This window comes from Anoplopoma fimbria, chromosome 3 (assembly GCF_027596085.1).
Source record: "Anoplopoma fimbria isolate UVic2021 breed Golden Eagle Sablefish chromosome 3, Afim_UVic_2022, whole genome shotgun sequence".
Taxonomy (NCBI): Eukaryota; Metazoa; Chordata; class Actinopteri; order Perciformes; family Anoplopomatidae; genus Anoplopoma; species Anoplopoma fimbria.
Genome location: NC_072451.1, coordinates 26,929,364 through 26,949,447, shown reverse-complemented (window position 1 = coordinate 26,949,447; position 20,084 = coordinate 26,929,364). Strand labels below are relative to the sequence as shown.

At 38.1% G+C, this 20,084-nt stretch overlaps 1 protein-coding gene across 2 annotated transcripts; it reads right to left on the bottom strand.

Moving 5' to 3' along the window:
- Window positions 1-861: 861 nt before the first annotated feature.
- Window positions 862-19,417, bottom strand: LOC129089081 (FYVE and coiled-coil domain-containing protein 1-like). 2 transcript variants are annotated; one of them, XM_054596419.1, is made up of 18 exons: window positions 19,336-19,417; window positions 18,649-18,739; window positions 18,192-18,298; window positions 17,324-17,449; window positions 15,411-15,517; window positions 13,534-13,677; window positions 11,814-11,910; window positions 9,270-11,714; window positions 8,768-8,860; window positions 8,394-8,512; window positions 7,974-8,141; window positions 7,693-7,833; window positions 6,192-6,400; window positions 5,674-5,815; window positions 4,941-5,045; window positions 4,055-4,265; window positions 3,396-3,505; window positions 862-3,232 (listed from the first exon to the last, which is right to left on the bottom strand). In XM_054596419.1, exons 2-18 carry the CDS (start codon window positions 18,707-18,709, stop codon window positions 3,157-3,159), a joined length of 4,461 nt encoding a protein of 1,486 aa, XP_054452394.1. In that variant the 5' UTR covers window positions 18,710-18,739; window positions 19,336-19,417; the 3' UTR covers window positions 862-3,156. The 2 variants fall into 2 exon arrangements, with proteins under 2 accessions (XP_054452394.1, XP_054452395.1); XM_054596420.1 differs by lacking the exon at window positions 19,336-19,417 and adding an exon at window positions 19,218-19,290.
- Window positions 19,418-20,084: the final 667 nt, after the last annotated feature.

Genomic DNA, 20,084 nt, shown 5'->3' with positions numbered 1-20,084 from the left:
CCAAATACTACTTACTATATCCAAGCAGGTGTCTTAGATATAGTACATCTAAGATTTGGAAAGTGAACACAAATATAAAAGGAAATAAAATAAGTCAGTACACTCACTAAAACTGATTTATAAGGTTGATGCTGATGGACACTATCGTCCCACAATGCAGTGCACAAAGCAAATAGAGGAGTTGATCACAGCTGCCAAAAACTAAAACAAACTGCCAACATTTTTACTTTGCTGTAACCTTCCAAACTTGCGTACTTCATCATTTCATGATTGAAAAAATATATTTTTCAATCCAATACAGTTTTGTGAGACAACTAGTAGTATGTACTTTATACAATTAGTATGCTAGCTCACTCAGTAAGGCTCTACTCATGCTGTGTTCAAGTTATATAGATGTTAATGGTATGGTAGAGATGGAAAACTTCCCCAACGTGCAACAGCTTGTGAGTGCTCACATAATCAAGACAACTGTACGATTCCAGAGATTATACACTTGCTTTTTCTTGTTTTTATTGACTTTAAATGCAATTTTCATGTCTCATGTAATATATTAACGAACTTCTGTAGAGCACTTTGAATCTCCTTGTGTTTGAATTGTGCTTTATTGATAAAATAGCCTTGCCTAGAGTTGCTCGTGGGAGGATTAAAATAACTGTATTGACATTATGACACTGTATCCATTCAATTTGCTAAAGGATAAATGACTGTGTACTAAATTTCATGGCAATCCATCCGGTAGTTTAGGAGGGTTCTTCTTTATGTGTGTTGTCTGTTGCTGCATGTTGACAGTGAGGACAAAAGGATCACACACTATAATGTTTAGCAGACACAGGATATTAACTCACTCAGTTGGTTATCACACAATCCTTATTTATTTGTCAACAATCTTAAATCCATTCTATTATAATCCTTCTTAGTATGTAAATTATATTTCAGTTAAACATTTGTCATCAATCATTTACAGGTTAAGCCAGAGAGCGAAAGCTTCCCTCTGACAAATCCAGCAGTAAACATCTACCATCACACTCTCACTAGAAACAAATGAATGAGAAAAATAAAAAACATTCATCAACTGGCACATAGGCTCATGGGATACAGACGGACAAAAAGCCCTTTAAAAAGTGCATTATACAGCAGTCATGTTGCAATGCCTTTGAATAGAAACTCCCTTTCAACAACAATAAAATAGACAAATATTGACCCCCCAGTATTTTGGCAATATATCTCTCTGTTTAAGTGTCATTTGCCATTTTCCTAATCTTCTTCAAATGTTCAAAATATAATTTCATGAAATGGTTTTAAAATACTGGAAGACATTTTTTAATTTGAAAATTCTTTCTTGAATAGCAAAGCAATGTTTCTGAATTTCCAAGTCAGTATCATGAAATGAGGAGTGAAGACACACTAGAGAAATAAAGGTATGTTTGAACATTAAAGCCTTCAAATAAAAACGTCCATATAAGACAAGTATAAAAGTGATTTATAGACATGTATTATTTGAAGGCTGTTTGATCAGATTCATATTTCTGTTTGACACACTGCAGAACACCACACAGCAACAGTAAACAACTGTATAAAAGAACAAACAACTATTCCCATCTAGAAAAGCATGTTAAAACGGTTTCCAAACTTAACGTTTTATCATCTAAAGGCTTTATGTCATGAGAAAATGTAATTTCAGTTCTATCTTCACAAAGTTTATTACAAAATCGTCCCCGTTTTTCAAAACATGAGTAACGAATCAAGTAAAAACTAAATCTTTAAAACACTAAAACCTACATTCTGATATGTGCCTAACCTTTTTTTTAACCTCAAGGGTTTAATCTAGGAATATGTGCACGTTCCTAGTGTTTGCATGCATAGAAATCTTAATGCATAGAAAACTGCACCGAGTTAAAGCCTGTTTCCTGAAGACAAAATAAAACCGAATTATGTAACAGAATTGCAGCTTTTGCAGAAGTCCTGCTTCTTCCTGTTCTGCTTCATCAAATCGCAACACAAAAAAAAACATGTCTTGCAATTCCTAACAGCTGAGAGGGGAACAATCTTGAAGCTACAGTACTAACTGTACGAGCATGAACTTCCTCCACCAATATTTGTGCAACAGCAAAATATCAACACTCCGATTTAAAGATAGGGTAACATGAAATGCTAACTAATGTGTTAATGGTGCAATAAAGCAAGTAAAATAATCAGTTACGGTTGGAGTGAAATTAGTTACATTTCTCAAGTCTTATATATATTTTCATTTTTGAATGATACCACGTTAGTTGATTGTTTAGAGATTTAGCTTAACCATTTATAGTGTGGAAGTTCTCTGTTAAATTAACTCAAGGTGTATTAGGCCATTGTGGGTAATGTTGCAATCAATAAGCATGATATGATTAAATGCGATATCTTATCTTTATATGTATTTTCTTCATCAATGTTATGATTTGTCACATATTCAACAATCAGATTCAGTTCCCTAGTTGATCAAAAAACAGACCTTTCTGTGTGGGTCTTTTAATCATAAATATTTTCTCACCTAATTTTCAGGGACATTTTATAAAATCATCATGAATATTGATATGACAAAATAAAATGACACATAGCATGATAGAGGACTCAAGCAAATCTCCCACTCCGAGTGGGAAATGTATTTTGTCGATGTGCAGAGAGCACATTAGTCCCATTTTAAAAGACAGTAGTCTGACTTTATGAGACAAGGCAAATAATGGGAACAAACAGTGAAATATCAAACAATTGTACCTCATTGTAACGAATAAAAATGCAGCTTTGCTTCTGCAAGGATGCAGTTAAACAAATGTTGCACATAGGAGCCACATCTCTAGGTGCTGAGCAACCTGTATGTGCACAGGCAAACAAGCTCTTCACATTCAAAATATGCAACAATCCTCCAACCATCTCGGAGTGAAGTTTGAAACCCTTAATGTTAAATTTAAACTGAAACATCAGGCTTTTGTGAAAAGGTAGTGCATGCTCACATTCAATAGTGTAACATTGTTTTGCCTCATTGTTTTCTTTAAATGCATTGAGGTCGGTAAATGTCAGTGGACTCTAACCCAGTTGCCTCGAAACTATGTGCAAGAGTTTAAACCCCCTGTTTGTTTCAACAGTCAGTTTCACACCTACGTCTCCTCCTTCCTGTCACGTTCAGAGGAGGTCAGTTCCATCGTAGATGACAGGCTTGTCTAAACTCAGTTGATACAGCACTTTCTTTGAGATGAACCTGATAAACAGAAAACACAGAGGAATGCTTTTTTTTTTTTTAAGTTTTCTCTTTCGTTTCTAGTTTAGTAGACGTCTATACAAGTATAGCAGTTTGTGCGACAGAGTTAACAGGATATCTTACAAACAAATAAAGTTCTCACATGCAGCACACAGTGACTGACCTGGAGAAAGAGTTGTCAAAGACAAGTGTGTATTCTCCAGCGTTTCTGACTTTCAGTTCCCCCTGGATTGTCTCTCTGTGGGAGTTACAGCGAGTCAGTGGGATCAAGACCTGTGGAGAGCAAATGATCGTAATCAGGGATGTCAGGATTAACCCATTTTGCCAGCAAGACTTTGCAGACATGTTGTTTGTGTGTGCTGAGAAATCTCCTCTGGCGCGAATCACGTAACACGTGTTTGTGTGCTGGTTTGTTTGTGTGAGAGTCCTACCACTAACATGAAGCTTTAAGAAGAAGAGTTGTAAAAATGTCTGAGGCAACCCTCATTCTAGCCTCATATCCTGCAAAAAAGTCCCTTAAATGGGCAGTGTGACTCTATAATAGGAATATAGTTGATGATGATAAATATTTTAGTTTATGAGCTATAGACCTATCAAAAATATTTCTAATTAATTCTGAAAACCATGAAAATTCCTCTGAGAGTAATTGTGAAATAAAAATTTCATGACGTGATATCGCTATCAGATATTGATAAACTTTTGCATATTTTAGTTACCATAAATCATAAATCATCCCAGAAATACTGCATTTTGCTGTTGTTTGGTTGACTTTGGAGAAGTGTATCCGCCCTTGTTCCCCTTATTCATTTACTGGTGTCTCACCTTGGCCTGCTCCAGTGGAGTCTCTGTGCTCTCCCTGTAGACCACACTGAAGGAGATGCTCTTCGGTTCCGAGGTAAACGTCCAGGAGACAGTAGGACCAGGACTACTCATGGAGATGGGGATGGTGCTGTAACAGCTGGACTTGATGAAGAGCTCTCGAGAGCTGTCCCCGAACGCTGAGATGTCATCCACTGTGAATGGGACAGAGAGCCTACAGCACAGGGAATAAAACGGGATGCAAGAAAGATTATAATAATAGTGTTTGTATATCTGTGTACGTGTATGTGCTTGGGGAGGTGGGGAATTGATGCAGCAGAACCAGATATATCATCTTTTATGTCCCATGTATTCCTACTTACTACTTGTATACCTATTTTTCAAGCTTGTAGTCTTCAACTCCGCTGGCTGAAGTGACATCATTTTGTGCAGCTCACTCTGGAGCCCAAAAAGGCTTTATGCAATTTTTTTCACACACATTATTGTATGCAGTAGTATTCAAGATCCATAAACAGACTTTGATGAGTTCCGCTTAAAAAATCACAATCTATTCTAGTTTTGGGGATAGGATTTAGCGCTTTGCTGACTGGCAGGTACCTGCTGACACAAAGCTTTGAAGCGTTCTCAATACCGAATAAACGAAGCTCCTCCGAATTACAATTAAAGTTAAACAGAGGTCCCACAACAGGTACCAAGTAACATTTAGGGAAGTTGCCCATGCCACACATGAATTGGCTTCAACTTTCACTTCCCATTTTGAGAAAGTTTCACAAGAAGAATACATTAGAAACTCCCTCTGAAAGTATAAAGCCTAACCTTGTGACCTTATCCCTGTGTAAACACAACTCAGGACTTTTCCAGTGTAACTTTCACTGCATGTGAAACTCACGTGAGGTCTCCAGACTGAAGCAGGCAGATCTCTGCATCCTGTACTGCAGCACTGAAGTCCTCAGTATCATCTGATGTGAGGTCTCCTGCACTGTGACTGCTGTTTCTAGATAGAGGGATGGATATTCTACATTTACATAATGTAAACATACACTTGTTTTAATTTGTGGAGAACTTTTGTGTCAAACGATCTAATCAAATCCACTGTTATTAAAGGTAGAATACAGACAGAATTAATTAAAGTCAACCGGAGAAGCTCCTCCTCCTCCTTGGAAATACTCAAACAGTATTGTCCATCTCTAGGCAATGAAAAGGTGTCACACAGCACATAGAAGTAAAAGCAAGAAAGTACACACATAGTAGGGTGAACAGGAAATGCCAAAGGCAAATATGTGCATGAGTTATAGGACATTTTTTTAGGCATTGAATGTAGGAAAATGTTTAAGCTGAAAAGAAAATGTAATTGACATATAAATTAATTTCATTTTCATTCATTTTTCAAGATCCTTCTCCAGAATTTCTTTCCATTACTGCAAACATTTCAATTTTTTTGACTGTGACGGCCTACAGAACTAAATGTTGAACAGACAGAACAGGTTGTTTAGAAGGTGGCATGTTGTTAATAAAAAAAATCTGTTTCCCTGGTTGGTGTTAATATCTCATGTCTTGGTTCACTGACTCCCTGCCCCACACTCTAAATTCCCTTTGGGAATGAATGAATGTGAGATACTTACAGTTGTGCTGCCCCCTGCTGTCCGTGTCCAGGAGAGCAGGCGGTGGCAAAAGAGAGGGTGTCACTGTCATAGACCCCGCTAACCTCGTCCTCTGTGATGATGTCAAAAACACCATCATTCTGCTTGTCACCTTCATCTGCTCCTAGAAAATAAGAAATAAAATAAAATATATTTATTGTTGCATTGTTTACTCGATTTTTACTGTCCTGTGGACAACATTTCCAACAAACCCAACATTTAAAGTGTGAGTTTACCTCAGCATTTGACACATTTCAACATTTAAAGTGTGAGTTTACCTGTGTGTGTTTGACACATTGTGTGTGTGTGTGTGTGTGTGTGTGTGTGTGTGTGTGTGTGTGTGTGTGTGTGTGTGTGTGTGTGTGTGTGTGTGTGTGTGTGTGTGTGTGTGTGTGTGTGTGTGTGTGTGTGTGTGTGTGTGTGTGTGTGTGTGTGTGTGTGTGTGTGTGTGTGTGTGTGTGTGTGTGTGTGTGTGTGTGTGTGTGTGTGTGATATGTTACCTGATCCACTTGTCATAGCTCTCCCAGCCTGCAGCAGGCGACTGAAAGGTGTCCCTGGTGTGCTGTGAGTGACTTCCTCCTGTGGGTGGCGCTCTATCACTGCGCTGTGCTGGTTGTAACAGTCGCTGCAGCAGCGCTCTCTGTGGCCGGCCTGCTGGGTGCTCACTGTGTTACTGCAGCAGTAGTAGCAGAAGGGACGCCCACACAGTCTGCGAATAGACATGTTATGATTGAGACTGAGCAGAAAAATGCTTATCATTTTGAAATGTACAATATTTTAGTGTAGAGAGGATTTAGTATGCAAAAAAGTAAAGATGTTTTATAGAGCATGATTCAAATCAATTTATACTTTTTATCTATTATTTTAAGAGAGATAAATTAATAAAAAAAGTCAATATGTAATACACAGACACATCCATCAGAAAATTAACAACTGCTATTTTTGAAAAGACATTACCACTGATAAACATGCATTTAAGATTTTTTTTGAAACATTTCTGATATCTAGCAGTGTGTTGCTCTGAAGTTGAGAAGACACAACATTGATGTTCATTGTCACAGAATCCAAAAAAGTACAAAATCATCAAACGAGCCAGTGATGCTTTAAGTTACAGTACAGGTAGGGATTACACTGCTTCTCTAATGAACTGTGTTACTCTCAGACCTGTTCATCAACATGCTCATTGTTTAAACCCTTACATGCAAAATATTTGATCCAACTGACATAACCTGACAAACAGAAATGTTTTATAAATTAGTTTTCTAAAATTGATTACAGAACAATGTTGTAATGCAATGTGTAAGATGTTCATCCTTAAATTGTTTTAGTGCATCATCATATGTTGCACAAATAGTTTTTATGCAACCAGAATAGCTTGATCTGCATCGGCATTTATCACAGTCTTAAATCAACATCATAGTACTACTTTTTGTGCAGTCTGAGTCACTGTCTGCTACAAATCTTAAATGTAAACTATTAATTCAAAGTCTATTTCTTTTTTTTTTAAGAATGCATACAGTATCACAAAACATAACATTTGTATTTTGTTTGGATGAATACCATTCAATTGGCTGTGGAAGTCATTTTACTTCACTATTGGGTTTACAGTTGGTAAGTCTAAATGTGAAGTGAAACACAGAAGAAAAATGTCCTTGGACCTCAGTTCCTGTGACATTTGACCATCTCGACCAAAACAAACACAAAGGGAAATGTCTGTCTGTCTGGTGGCAGAGATCCACTGACAAAAAAATGACACATGATTGTTTTCGTGACAGCCTTTAGCTTTTTTGTACTGCTATATACAAATATATACATGTGTGTATAAATCGATGAGTTAATTGCTTTTACACTTTTTAGAACCACAACATTGTTTCTGAACAGTTTTTCATTGCACCACTGGTTTAAAAGTAGTGGCATTGACTTCAGTTGTATTGGTTTACCTGTTGACATATCTATTATATAGTAAAGTATATTTATTTATTATACAGAGGATCATCTGACCTGCAGTTGTGCTTGCGGAGCAACCAGCTGAACTGACTGTGACAGCCAAGACAGTAGTTGACGTCCCTCTCCGTCTCCTCATCTCGCAGTTTCTGCTCAAACTCCAGGGCATCAGACTTCTGCCATAGTGCATCTTTTTCCCTGCAAATTTAGACAATTTAGATGGTTTGTGCATATTTAAATCAAATTAACCTCACAAACAAAAAGGAAAACAATGACATTAAAAGAAAAAACAAATACGGTATGCCACGGTAGATCAGAGTATATATGTATGTTTATACCTGATAAGTTCTACGAGCCTTTCTTCCAAATTGATTTTGGTGCGGTAAAGATCGTCGAGTTCAGCTGCCGTCTTAAGATCAAAGCTCTGTTTGTCCTGTGTGACTCTCCGTAGATTCTCACTCATCTCCTGACAGGTCTGCTGAGCCGCTGTTAGACCTTTCTCAGCCCTGCATTCATACAAACACACATGCTGATTCATGATATGTCCCAAAAAATGTGGGGAATGAATGTGATTGTGATTGTGTCCATGCAGTTGTTATTTTTAGTTTTAAAAACAATATAGAACAAGTAAGACAAATTCCTAGATGAGGCACACTAAATGAAAAATAAACATTCTGATCTAAACACATAGGATTAAATACATTTTTCACAGAGCTCTAATTCATCCAGAATGTGTGCTTATGAATACAGTATCTCACCTTGATAAATTCCCTTTCAGATGGATTATCTCTTCTTCTTTCTGCTGCATGAGATTTTCAGAATCGGCCATCTGGATGTTTTTCTCTTCAATCTGTTGGCAATATCTCTGATTCTCAGCCTGCAATCAGTACAGCAAAGCATTATTTCTGGTTCTCTGTGAATCATGCAAGTGACCATAATGTTATGATTACATGAATTGTCGATATACACAATGTAACAGGAACTTTTGTTTTCAATTATCAATCCTAAACACAGAGCTGTACACGCGTGTATTTTATCTGAGGCTTTATGTTGCAGTGTAGTGTGGAGAGCAGGCCATGGTTAGTGATACAACAAACGTTTTGACAGATCTTGAATCAGTATATCCTCTCACCTCTAGCTGTTTGTATTTGTTCTCCAGTTCGACCACTTTCTCATGCTCAGTCTTCAGCTTCAATTTCCCTTCTTTTAACTCTTGATTCACAGTCTGGATGAGAATACAAATTCATCAACTGATTATTTAGCAAATATGGTAAAAATTCAGATACCACAGTGGCTTTGCCGATATTACCATGAACATAAAACAATCAAGCGGTGTGCTTAAATGCACATTAGTAACCAGGGTATGCAGATAATCAGAAGACTCTACTGTCTCACTGTAGTAACCTGGATAATGTAAATCCCTGTTTACTTGCAGCAGGACCGAAATCAGTTTGTTTTCAGTGAAGCTTTAACTAACAGCACAAATGTGCTAAAAAAAACCAAACAGATTTCTTGCTGATATGAAGATTGTGAAATCAGCTTACAGGAGAAATACAACTGTAACCCGGTTACTTAAGTGCATATAAACACATTAAAGCATGCTCATTTCTTTGGCTGAACTGTTTGTGGCTGACCTGGAGCTGGCTGCTGTTGCTCAAGGCTTGGCTGCTGAGCTGGAATCGGATTGCCTGTATCTCCTCTTTGCTAGTCTCCTGCACAGCTTCAGCTTGCTCTTTGGCCTTGCTAAGCTTTTCCTGCAGCTCCTTCTTGACTGCCAACATCCCGTCTTCGTCGTTTAGCTGATCGAGGAGTCGCTGGTTCTCCCGTCTCAGCTGCTCCACGTAGGTATTCAGCCTCTCTGCCTCCTTAGCCGCCTCCTCGTCCAGCTCTTGCAGCCTGGTTGACAAGCCCTCCCAGCGCAGACGAGCCTCTTCGTTCTCAGCAGTTAGCATACACACATGCACACCGAGTTCAGCTGTTTCTGTGTTGGCTCTATGGAGCGCCTCCCTGGATTCACTGTTCTCCAGACACAAGGCCTCATAACGCGACTTTAGTTTGTTGAGCTCCTCTCTGGAGGCCGTCACTTCTGCAGCCAGACCTGCTCGAGCCTGAGCCTCACCGTCACGCTCCCGGATAAGACCCTCCTCTCGCTCGCGGGATCGGAGAATCTCATCCACATGGCGGCGGTTTAGCTCCTCCACCTGGGCTTTGAGTTGTTCTGCTAACACACGGAGGTCCTCTCTGGAGGACTCCGTCACCTCCTGGAGTGCCTGAACCTTCATCCGCTCCTCAGTTCCTGCTAGAAGCTGAGCCCTGAGCTCCACCACTTCTTCCTGGAGCCGGTGCACTTCCCTTAGGTTGAGCTCCAGTTGAGCCTCAGCCATAACTAGCCTGAACGGGGTCTCTTTGGTTTCCGCTGAGGATGTCCGACGCTCATCATGAAGCTTCTGCATTTTTTCATTGCTCTCTGCAGCTCCTTTTTCAGCATGAAGCTCCCCCGTCCTGCTCTCCAGCTCCTCTGCTCTGGCTTGCAGATGCCCACATTCTACAGTCTGGTCTCTCAGTTTAGTCTCAGTTTCCTGGAGTTTTTCAAGTAACTCTGCTTGGCTTCTTTGGGACACATTGAGCTTCTTGTCCACATGTTCAGCTTTGGCAGTGAGTGATTCAAGTTCCTGTTGAGTTGTTGCCAACTGTTCCTTCAATGAGGACTGGTCCTCAAGAAGCTCCCTGTTCTCATTCTCTAGCTTCTTTATTTGAGCATCACATACTTCCTTACCGACCAGCGCCTTCTGGGCAATCTCCTCCAAATGCAGGTTTTCATCTAGAAGCTTCTTCTCCCTATCTTCCACACACATCTTTGCAGCCTCAACTCGGCCCTTCAAGTGCTTCTCAGAAGCCCTGAAAGAAGCTAGCTGCTCTAACAAGGCGGCCCTGCTCTCAGTCAGCTCTGTAATGCTCCCCTCACTCTTCTTGACTGTTTGGAGTAGCTTAGCATTTATTTCCATGAGATTGCTGCATTTGGTTTTGTAGTCCTCGAGGTTCTTAGAGGAAGCAACTTCAATATCAGCAAGTCTAAAGCTCAGACTTTCTTTTTCAACACTTAGCTTCTCCAACTGCTTTTCTAGGTGCTTTGTTTTCTCGGAACCAAAGGTGAGCTCTTTCTCTCTGTTTTTCAGAGCTGCTCTTACATCACAGAGGTGGCTCTCAAGCTCCTCATTCTTGCTACTACTCATGCTACATCTCTGCATTACCTCCTCCCTCTCCTCGTGCAGTCTTTTCCTCAGGTCCTCCGCCTGTCGTTCTCTGCACTCCAGTGACGCTTGTAGATCCTGAAGCTGGGCTCTCAAGTTCCCCGTCTCTTTCTCTTTCAAACTCAGCGCTCCCTGAATTCGTCCAACTGCACTTTGGAGCTCCTCCAACCGCTTGAGCGCCGCCTCACGTTCGTCATGGGCTCCGGATTTTACTTCAGCCAGTTTCTCCTCTCTGTTACTCAACTCTTCTTCCCTGAGTTTCAGTTCCTGGGACAGACGCTCAGAGTGCCTGGCCCTGTCCTCAGCCTCTCTCTTTGCCTCCATCCTTTCCTCCTCTGCTGTCTTGAGTTTATCCAGGAGGTCCTGGATTTTCCACGCTGAGTCGCAGTAGCTGGCGGTTTGTTGTCCCTTTTCTTTAAGAGCCTCGTCCAACTTAGAGAGAAGCTCCATATTTTTGTTCTCAGCAGCTGTGAGTCTGTCTTTAAGTTCACCATTTAATGCTTCCCTACAGGTTTGAAGTGTAGCTCTCTCCTGATTATCTGTTTCTTGGTTACTTTGGGCTGCTATAGATGCAGAGTCGCCAGAGGACTTCTGAGCAGCTAATAGTTGGCCCTGAAGGTCTTTAACCACGCCTTTCAGCTCGCAAGCCTCTCTCCCTAACTCCTGAACCCGTAGCAGAAGCTCCTGCTGTTTCAGCTCGGACTGGTCAAGCTCAATGCGGAGGTTCTCTGCAATGCTGCAAGGGGAGGGTTCCCCCAGTTCACCCAGTTCACCCAGCTCACCAAGGAGACTGTGACTGAGGTCTGAGTTTGGGACAAACTCCTGCACCTGGTCAGAGAACGGAACAAGATAACTTTAAAGTTCAAAAAGTCACATTTACCTAAATATTTGTGCAGGATTGTCTATGTTGAGTATGTGTTTAAGTACCTGTGAGTGGGAGTAGCTGCTAACAAGACTGTTGATGCTGGAGCAGCGACTGGGAGGCCTCCACACATAAGCTGGTGAGGCGGTGCCTAAAGTTCGCCTTTGACAGAATGAGATATTTAACTTTATCACCTGGTCAAGACGTAGAGTATGATAAACATGACATCCAACTGATAAAAAACAAAAACCTTTACACAAAAAAGGAACTTAAGTTGACTGAAAAAGCTATTTAGGTGGCTCTATAGTAACACTTTATTTTATGGGTCCCTAATTACTTCATACTTTCTAAAGAATTTTCCTAGAATGGACAATGTAATTTGGCACTTCTTATACTGAAGGTAAATCAAGACAATGAACTAACACAGTACAAAGTAAGTACAAACTAATTTAGTATGATTTTAAGAAAGAATCACAAAATGATGCAATAGCTAGAGAACGTAATTGGGTTTTTATGTGGTTGCTGATTTTCAGAGGAATTTTCTTGCAAAAAATGAGTGACTTAATGATTAAAATTGATAGAAAATGAATATTCAAAGTGTGTGTCAAATTTAATTTAGTTGTTAGAAACCTATGATACTTTTTTGTCGTGTGATCGTATTTCCTCAAGCACACTGTTGCAAAGTTCCCATGACCTGATTGCAATCGTTCAACCTGTTTATTGCAAAAGTGAAAATAACTTGTGTCTGTTGATAAAAGGCTCACGATTATTATTATCATTTATAAGATATTGCAACACCTTAACATGTAATATTTTGCTTTCAGACTTCACAAGAAATTAGGTCAGTGACGTGCTTTCAGAGTAAGCCAACTACTGGAATGAACGCTAGTATTTCTTATTTGGTAGAGTGTTGAAACTGTTTCCATCCAGTCATGATTAATGTGAAAAACAAACTAACTGGTTTGAGGCGGGTTTAATTTCAGGCTACTCATGGTAAATAAAAATTGAAACAAGTTCTGTTTTTGCTCTAAAGTACTTACAAAAACACAACGCACTTACACCATATCGTACATAATGTATCTACATCGTGCAATATACTCCTCTATAATATCCCTCAAAAGAAATACTGCATTTGTTAATTTTATTATCTTTAATCTTGTTCACAATGTGTGTGACGGGTGTTGATTTAACCCTTTCTCAGGTAATCTTCCAGACTATAGTTTGTGTTGTTCTAGGTGTTGCTGCACTTCATTACATTGCAAAATTTAGCCAGTAATACCAACAGAAAGATGCACAAAGAAAACAGTTAGGCCTTTTAAAAAATTGAGTCCGCTTCATGTAGAGTGACTGCAAATTGATGACAAGGAAGTGAAACGTTTTGGCAAAGGTGCTGATGATGGTGAGAAACAGCTACCAGCGCTCACACATTGTCTCCACCCAAGGACTCACACACACATTTATATACACCCAAGCAAAAAAAAAAAAGAGATGTGAATGTGCAGAGTGATCAGATAATTAAGTGTTACTTCAAGTTGTGAAATACTCAATATTGCTTCTCCACAATTCTACATTAGCTGCACTAAACTGGGGTGTTATTTCAAATTACTTAAGGTCTTTCTCTCATCAATTTACAAAGAATTTTCAACCCAGAGGCAGAAGAATTAGAAGCTTTTCTTTCTTAAGTGTTTTTCAACCAAAACAACATCCAGAATCAAGTTTGTGTTTTCTTCAAAAGAAAACCGTGATTGTAAAAGTGTAAAGAGATAATTGTAGGCATTTTTTTACCGTGCAAAGGTTGGCCAATCTGCATCAAGGTCATAACCTCTGGCTGCCACGTCAAAGTGGATCTGGTTGAGCTCATAAAGATGGTTGATTATGTCAGAAGTCAGATGCGACTTAAGGAAGGGACTCCGGGCATAATACCAGTCGCTGTGTGGGAAGAAAACAAACAACAAAAAAACATAAAACACAATACTGAGGACAAGGCAAAAAATATTTTATTTAACACATAACAATGTTATATATGATAAGACAAAATAAAATAAGTTTCACTGATCACATACAGCATAAATAAAAGCATGAAAAATACAAGGTATTGTATAAACCTGTGCTTAAAGTACCTTTATTTCTAGAGGTGAGAAAAAAAAGGATTCATTTAAAAATCTTGATGCTAACCCATGATTCACAAATGTAAAAAAAAAAACAATATATGAACTTTTAATAAAGTTGATTAAGTTGATGGTAAAAAGAAAAAATCTAACTCAACCCCAAGAGCACAGTAAAGCACCCATACAATGTGCAGCACTCTCACTCTAGAGTTATACTGTGGTTCATCTTCAAAAAAGGCTAGCATTTGGGCCCAATTAAGATTTAATACAATTAGTCTAACTTAATATTTACTTATACTTTTAGCCTATCACCCCCAGACTAGCTAAAGTTAGTGGAGTGGAGCACTGAACTCCAGCATAGTTCATCAAGACAAAAAAGGTCAACCTGGAGGAAGTTTTAAGTGTGAGTTAACAGGAGAGCAGAAGAAATTATTCTCCAATAAAAGCCTGGTTCTTGGCCAAAGAGTTGAATAGATTTAGACTATTTAAAAATGTAGATAGTTAACTATGAACTGTAATGAGACTGTTCCAGGTAATGTTCGGTTTAACGCAAGGTTTATTAAGACATATATTGTCACACATAAAGGGAAGAGATAAAGAAGTAGCAATAAATAATTCAAGGATTAGTTTAGGGACATTATGGGAAATGCGCTCATCCGCTTTCTTGCAGAGAGTTAGATGAGAAGATTGATATCACTCGTCTATAGGGACAGACCCCGGCTATCTGTTTCCCCCTGTTTCCAGTCTTTATGCTAAGCTATGCTAACCAGCTGTAGCTTCATTTTTTACAGACATGAGAATGGTATTAAGCTTCTCATCTAACTCTTGGCAGGAAAGCAAATAAGTATATGTATTTCTCTAAACACAAACATAGCAGTTAAAAGAATGTAATTAAGTGTTTCAGGTTTCAGGAATGTCTTTAACTTCATCTCCTTTTGCCCAACACTCTCTTGAAATAGCAATGTAAATAACAAAAGATTATTCTGGTTAAATAAAGCAGAGACTAAATTGACTTTTGCTTTTATGAACAGCCGAGGAAGTGAAACGTGTCGTTTGGTGTCTATGGTGAGACTAAGTGGCTGTTGTGTTTTCTGTGAAAACAGAAATAGGACATTAATCAGGAAGGGAGAGTCGCACTCCCTAAACAGCACATCATTGCACCATAAAGTACAAACATGACATGTATCGGCAGCTTGAAGGAAAATAGTTACTAATATATATATATATATATATATATATATATATATATATATATATATATATATATATATATATATATATATATATATACAGTGGGTAAAATAAGTATTGAACACGTCACCATTTTTCTCAGTAAATATATTTCCATTTTATTACAAATAACTTAATTTCTGAACTTATTTGTTTTGTTTTCTTTGAATGTATGTATTACATGGGCTGTTACCGACATCTGGTGAAAATGTCATGTCAATAGCACCTTTAGAGATATATTTACTGAGAAAATACTTATTTTACCCGCTGTATAGTATATATATAAAACGTGGTTGTGTATAGACAGAGTGCGTTCTTACTGACCTTGTGAGCTTCTGGTTTAAAAAACACTGCTGCAGTGTGTCAGCAAGACGCTGGTGAACGAGTGAGTAGCGGATGAAGGCCCGTCCTTTCCCCAGTGAGGTCTTCAACTGAGGACACACAAAAATATAAACACACATACACACATACACACAGACACAGACATTACCTCTCTGCAATGTGAACTGACCTCAGTAGTCAGTTGGTGTTCTTAATTGTCTAGTCAGTATCATACAGGTCAAACTATTTCACATAAAGTGGCTCCTACTTTATGAATAATCTCTACTTAAATGTGACAACAATAACACTTGCAGGACTCTAAAAGACTAGGACTTATGATTATTTGCATTATTGATTAGTGCTCATTACTTTCTATCTTAGTTGATAACGATTTGGTCAATAAAATGACAGAAAAGTGCAAAAACTGTTTTCAGGGGTTCAAGATGACGTCTTCCATTGTCTTGCTTTTCCCATCAATCCAAAGATATTTGGCTTCTAATGAATGTTATGAGGCCAGGACAATGTATTTTTTTTCATTTTCAAATGCATCAAAATTGTTGTTGTTTAGTTTTCTGTTGATCTTCTATCCGCTTAAACATCTAATTGTAGCTCAAGTAAAATGTTGTCCCAGCAGAGAACATTTAAGGGTGTCTAAGCGTGCACGTCATCACAGCATAGACCCTAAATGTACAGTATGTGTCAGTACATCCAGACTCTCCAATACATTTGCAAACGGAGGGATTTAAGTATAAAACAGACACACAGATCTACCAGAAGGACACCAGCTGGAGAATGATTTACATCAGACTGACCAACAAGAGAAAAGAAAAGTAAAATAAATATGCTAACCAGAAATTAGCACTCACTTACTACTTAGTTCCCTAAAGAATGGAACAATAGTACTGCACTAGAGCTCTACAGTCATTTGATAATTGAACTGAACTCCAAAAAAAGGATGTTAGATGTGTATTATCATGCAATGTTAGCATACAATATCAAAAATATATCAGTAATACACTTGCACCATCATATCTAGAAAATAAGAAATAACACATTTACATTTAAATGGATTACTGAAAGTATTCACATCAGATTATCAGCTATTTACTTACTTTTCACAGAGTAAAGCTGAGACATCCAGTCAATTAAACAATTAGGCAATTGATGGAAAAGAATGGGACTAATATTTAGATAAAGATTCATTGTAACAGGCTTATTTTCAAGCAAAGAAGACAAACATGTTCTGGTTCTATCTCCTCAAATGTGAGGATTTGCTGCTTTTCTCTGTCATATATGATAGCAAATTGAATACCTCTAGGTTCTGGACTGTTGTTCAGACAAAACTAGCAATTTGAATAGGTCACCTTTTGGGCTTTAGGAAATTGTATATATTGTACATATTATAGGCTAAACTATTCATCAAGTAAATAATAAACATATTCACTGATAATAATAATTATTGTAGAAAAACATGGCCTCTGTAAGCTTATACCCCAAAGGTCTACAGATTTTTTTTTTTGTAAATAAAATAATAATAGAGTAATTTTTAATGCTTTTTAAGCACAGAAACTCCATATCAGGTAAAAGACAAGCAACTAATAAAATATAGTACAATGAGGACTAAGTCAACACCAGTTATTTCAGTATGAAGCTCACCACTGTGAATTCCCAGGATAGAAGGTGAGGAACAAGGTGTAAGGCAGCAAGTGAATTAGCAGCACAGACTCTTACTGTACCTGATTCACCTGAGGATTAGTTACATAGCCAGTGCATTTGTGTGTCTCCATGTGTTGCACGACATGGCAGTACAGAGGCACCGAGGTTGACTGTGTGTGTGTGTGTGTGTGTGTGTGTGTGTGTGTGTGTGTGTGTGTGTGTGTGTGTGTGTGTGTGTGTGTGTTGCAGAGGAGGATTACCTCAGCGATGGATTTAACAAAACGGATGCCATCGTTAGCTCCCTTGATCTTAATCAGGCACTCGCAGAAGTAATCCCAGTAGTCTTTCCTCTGACCAAGAAAGGTTGTCTTCTCTTTCTGGTCAAACTAAGAAAGAAATATTACCTCATTATTGCATAATTAATGTTACATATATAGTATATGATGTCTTCAGCAGTGTGGATTGTACAAAAGGGTTTTTTCTGGCATGACTGTGTGTAAATATTTAATGGTAATGGTTAAAATTGTAATTAATATGACTCCAATGAACTTCCTCCATTTAACACCTTAGTCTCTCTAGAACTGTGGTTCCCAATATGTGGGTCGAGACACCTCCAAAGTGCCACAAGAGGAATTAAATGGGTCACAAGATAATGGAAAGAAATTCTGCTACACACATTTATTTTATAATCATTGTTTTTTTTTACATTTTTACTTGTGATTTATTCATAGCTTTACTTTTTTTGGTCTCTGTTAAAGAGGCTTGAAGAAAAATAAATCTTGGGAAAGGTTGGGAATCACTGGTAAAGAGCACTGGTTCCCAGTCTTTTTAACTTGTGAACTTTTGTAGGGCTGCAATCCTTAATCACAACCCTTGTTGCATATCTTTGAGATGTAGCCAACTCAACCCAAAGGTTGATGTTCGCTCCTCAGGTTGCTTAATTTTAATAGTTTGTTGGAGCATGAATAGTTAAAACACATGAGTGTTTCATGAGAAACAAAATAACAACACAGATTTAAGACAAGACAGAGAAACACAGCACAAACAATACATGATACTTTCGCAAAACACAAACCTGATCATCCTGATAAATTCTAAACAAAATGTTTATGGTGTATAAGATCATACCTGTAGTAGGTATTCTAGTTTATAGAAGAACTTGTGTAGGTTGGCGCTGTCATCAGTTACAGGTTCTCCACACTCGTTGTGTTCTTTACTCAACTCAAACACAGCATCTAAACCAGACAGTAACAGGTTAGCACATGCACACAAACAAATGTCAAATTGTGTCTACACAGAGGGAGAAAAATAGTAGAATCTGCAGTTTTATGCTCCAATTATAGTTATTGCAAAATGTCTGTGAGTCATAGATCTTCAGGCAAAAAAACATTTCCGGATAAAAATACGTCATAGATCTAATTTTTGCAATTATTCTTGGAGTGAGATACTTTCTGCAGATTCTACAGTTTTTTGCCTTGATATATCCTGTTTGGAAACACGTCGATGTTGAAAAGCATACACTACAAACATGCATTATATTGTAAGACAGTAAGGAATGGTGTTTATTGTGGAAACAGCTAATTACCATGCAGATCTCTGATTATCCTCTGCAGTTGATTATCTCCAACTGATGTGGAGGAGGCCATGGTGGGGTAAGGGCAGTTTAGTCAGGAAATCTGCACGAAAGATTAAAATGACAGATATTGTGATTATTTTGCAATATTCCAGAAATGTCCTCATGTTAAAAAACACTGTAAAATATGCCAAAAGCTGCAACTACATGCAGGTAAAAACAAACACAGTGCATCCTAAACGTGTTTCACTGCTGTAAACACTATATTGTATATTCTTCCCAAAGCAAAAAGTATTTAACAAATACGACAATTATAATACTCAAGGGATGTGTTCCATGTGTGTGAAGAACCCACAGAACCCACAGAGACGTCTGCTTACAGCCAATGAGGAACAACATTTGCATCACGAAGACTGAAGCTCATCACTGTGTCTCCCTGTCAGGAACCACTGACGTACTTTAGCATGTATAGTTATCTACGGTCCACAGAACAAAACCCAGCAAAATGGACTCAAATCAGTATTAAATGGCTTCAGAATGCAACAAACAGAACATAAACATCGATGTGTCAAAGCATGCACCTGTTCCCAGCTGTTTCCTGCTCGTATTCACGTAGATATCTATTGAAACCGTCGCAGTTGGGTTGTTAGTAAAGCAAAACACTTCAATATTAAATAAATGGTTAAATAATCAACGTACTTGGTTGTAAAACTGTCCAGAGTGCTGTTTGTAGGTGATACGGCAGAAACTTGCTAGCTGCTGAGGGGCGGGTCTGTGGATGATTGACAGGCCTATTGGACCAATAGCTCTCCAGAGAGACAGATCATACTTCAACAGAAAGCTGCGAGGTGTGTTGTGCTTTATAAACCCTAATAGTTCATAAATATAATAAACCTGACACCCTCTGTTTATTTTATCCAAAACCACGATGAAGACACAGCTGGACAGTAAATAAGTCATGATAACGAGATGCATTGTATGATATGCACAAATATATGTGTAATTTGTGCTACTAAAGATGCATGTACATATTTATTTCTAATAATGATTTGATTGTTATTAGACAATTATTTTTTCTTTTATTATTGTGTGAATAATATTGAATACAAAAAAAAGAAAGAAAAACAAATGTTCCTAAATGTCTAAGATTCCCGAGGACTGATGATAAGATAAAACAAAAACAAAAAAAAACAATGAGGAAGTCATCCTTGGCATTTTTCACCTTTTTCTGAAAAATTATAAACGTGTAAAGGAGACTCTCACACTAAAGACAATGCCTCCCACATTCTTGGTTGTAATCTTGGGACAAAGTTTGTAAGAAACTGAGAAATTAAAGCACTCAAGTTTGTGTAACATTCATGCAAAATGGAATATGTTTGTTTTTTTAATTCTGAGACGACTATCAGTATCTAAGTGTAATGGCCACTAAAAACAGGTTTAAACGATTA

Excerpts from the sequence above, each read along its gene's own strand:
- LOC129089081 (XM_054596419.1), bottom strand. The coding sequence starts at position 18,709 with ATGGCCTCCTCCACATCAGTTGGAGATAATCAACTGCAGAGGATAATC. Across the intron at positions 11,911-13,533 it reads GATTGGCCAACCTTTGCACG|GCGAACTTTAGGCACCGCCT; the intron begins GTAAAAAAATGC and ends ATTCTGTCAAAG. Across the intron at positions 7,834-7,973 it reads AGGCTCGTAGAACTTATCAG|GGAAAAAGATGCACTATGGC; the intron begins GTATAAACATAC and ends CTAAATTTGCAG.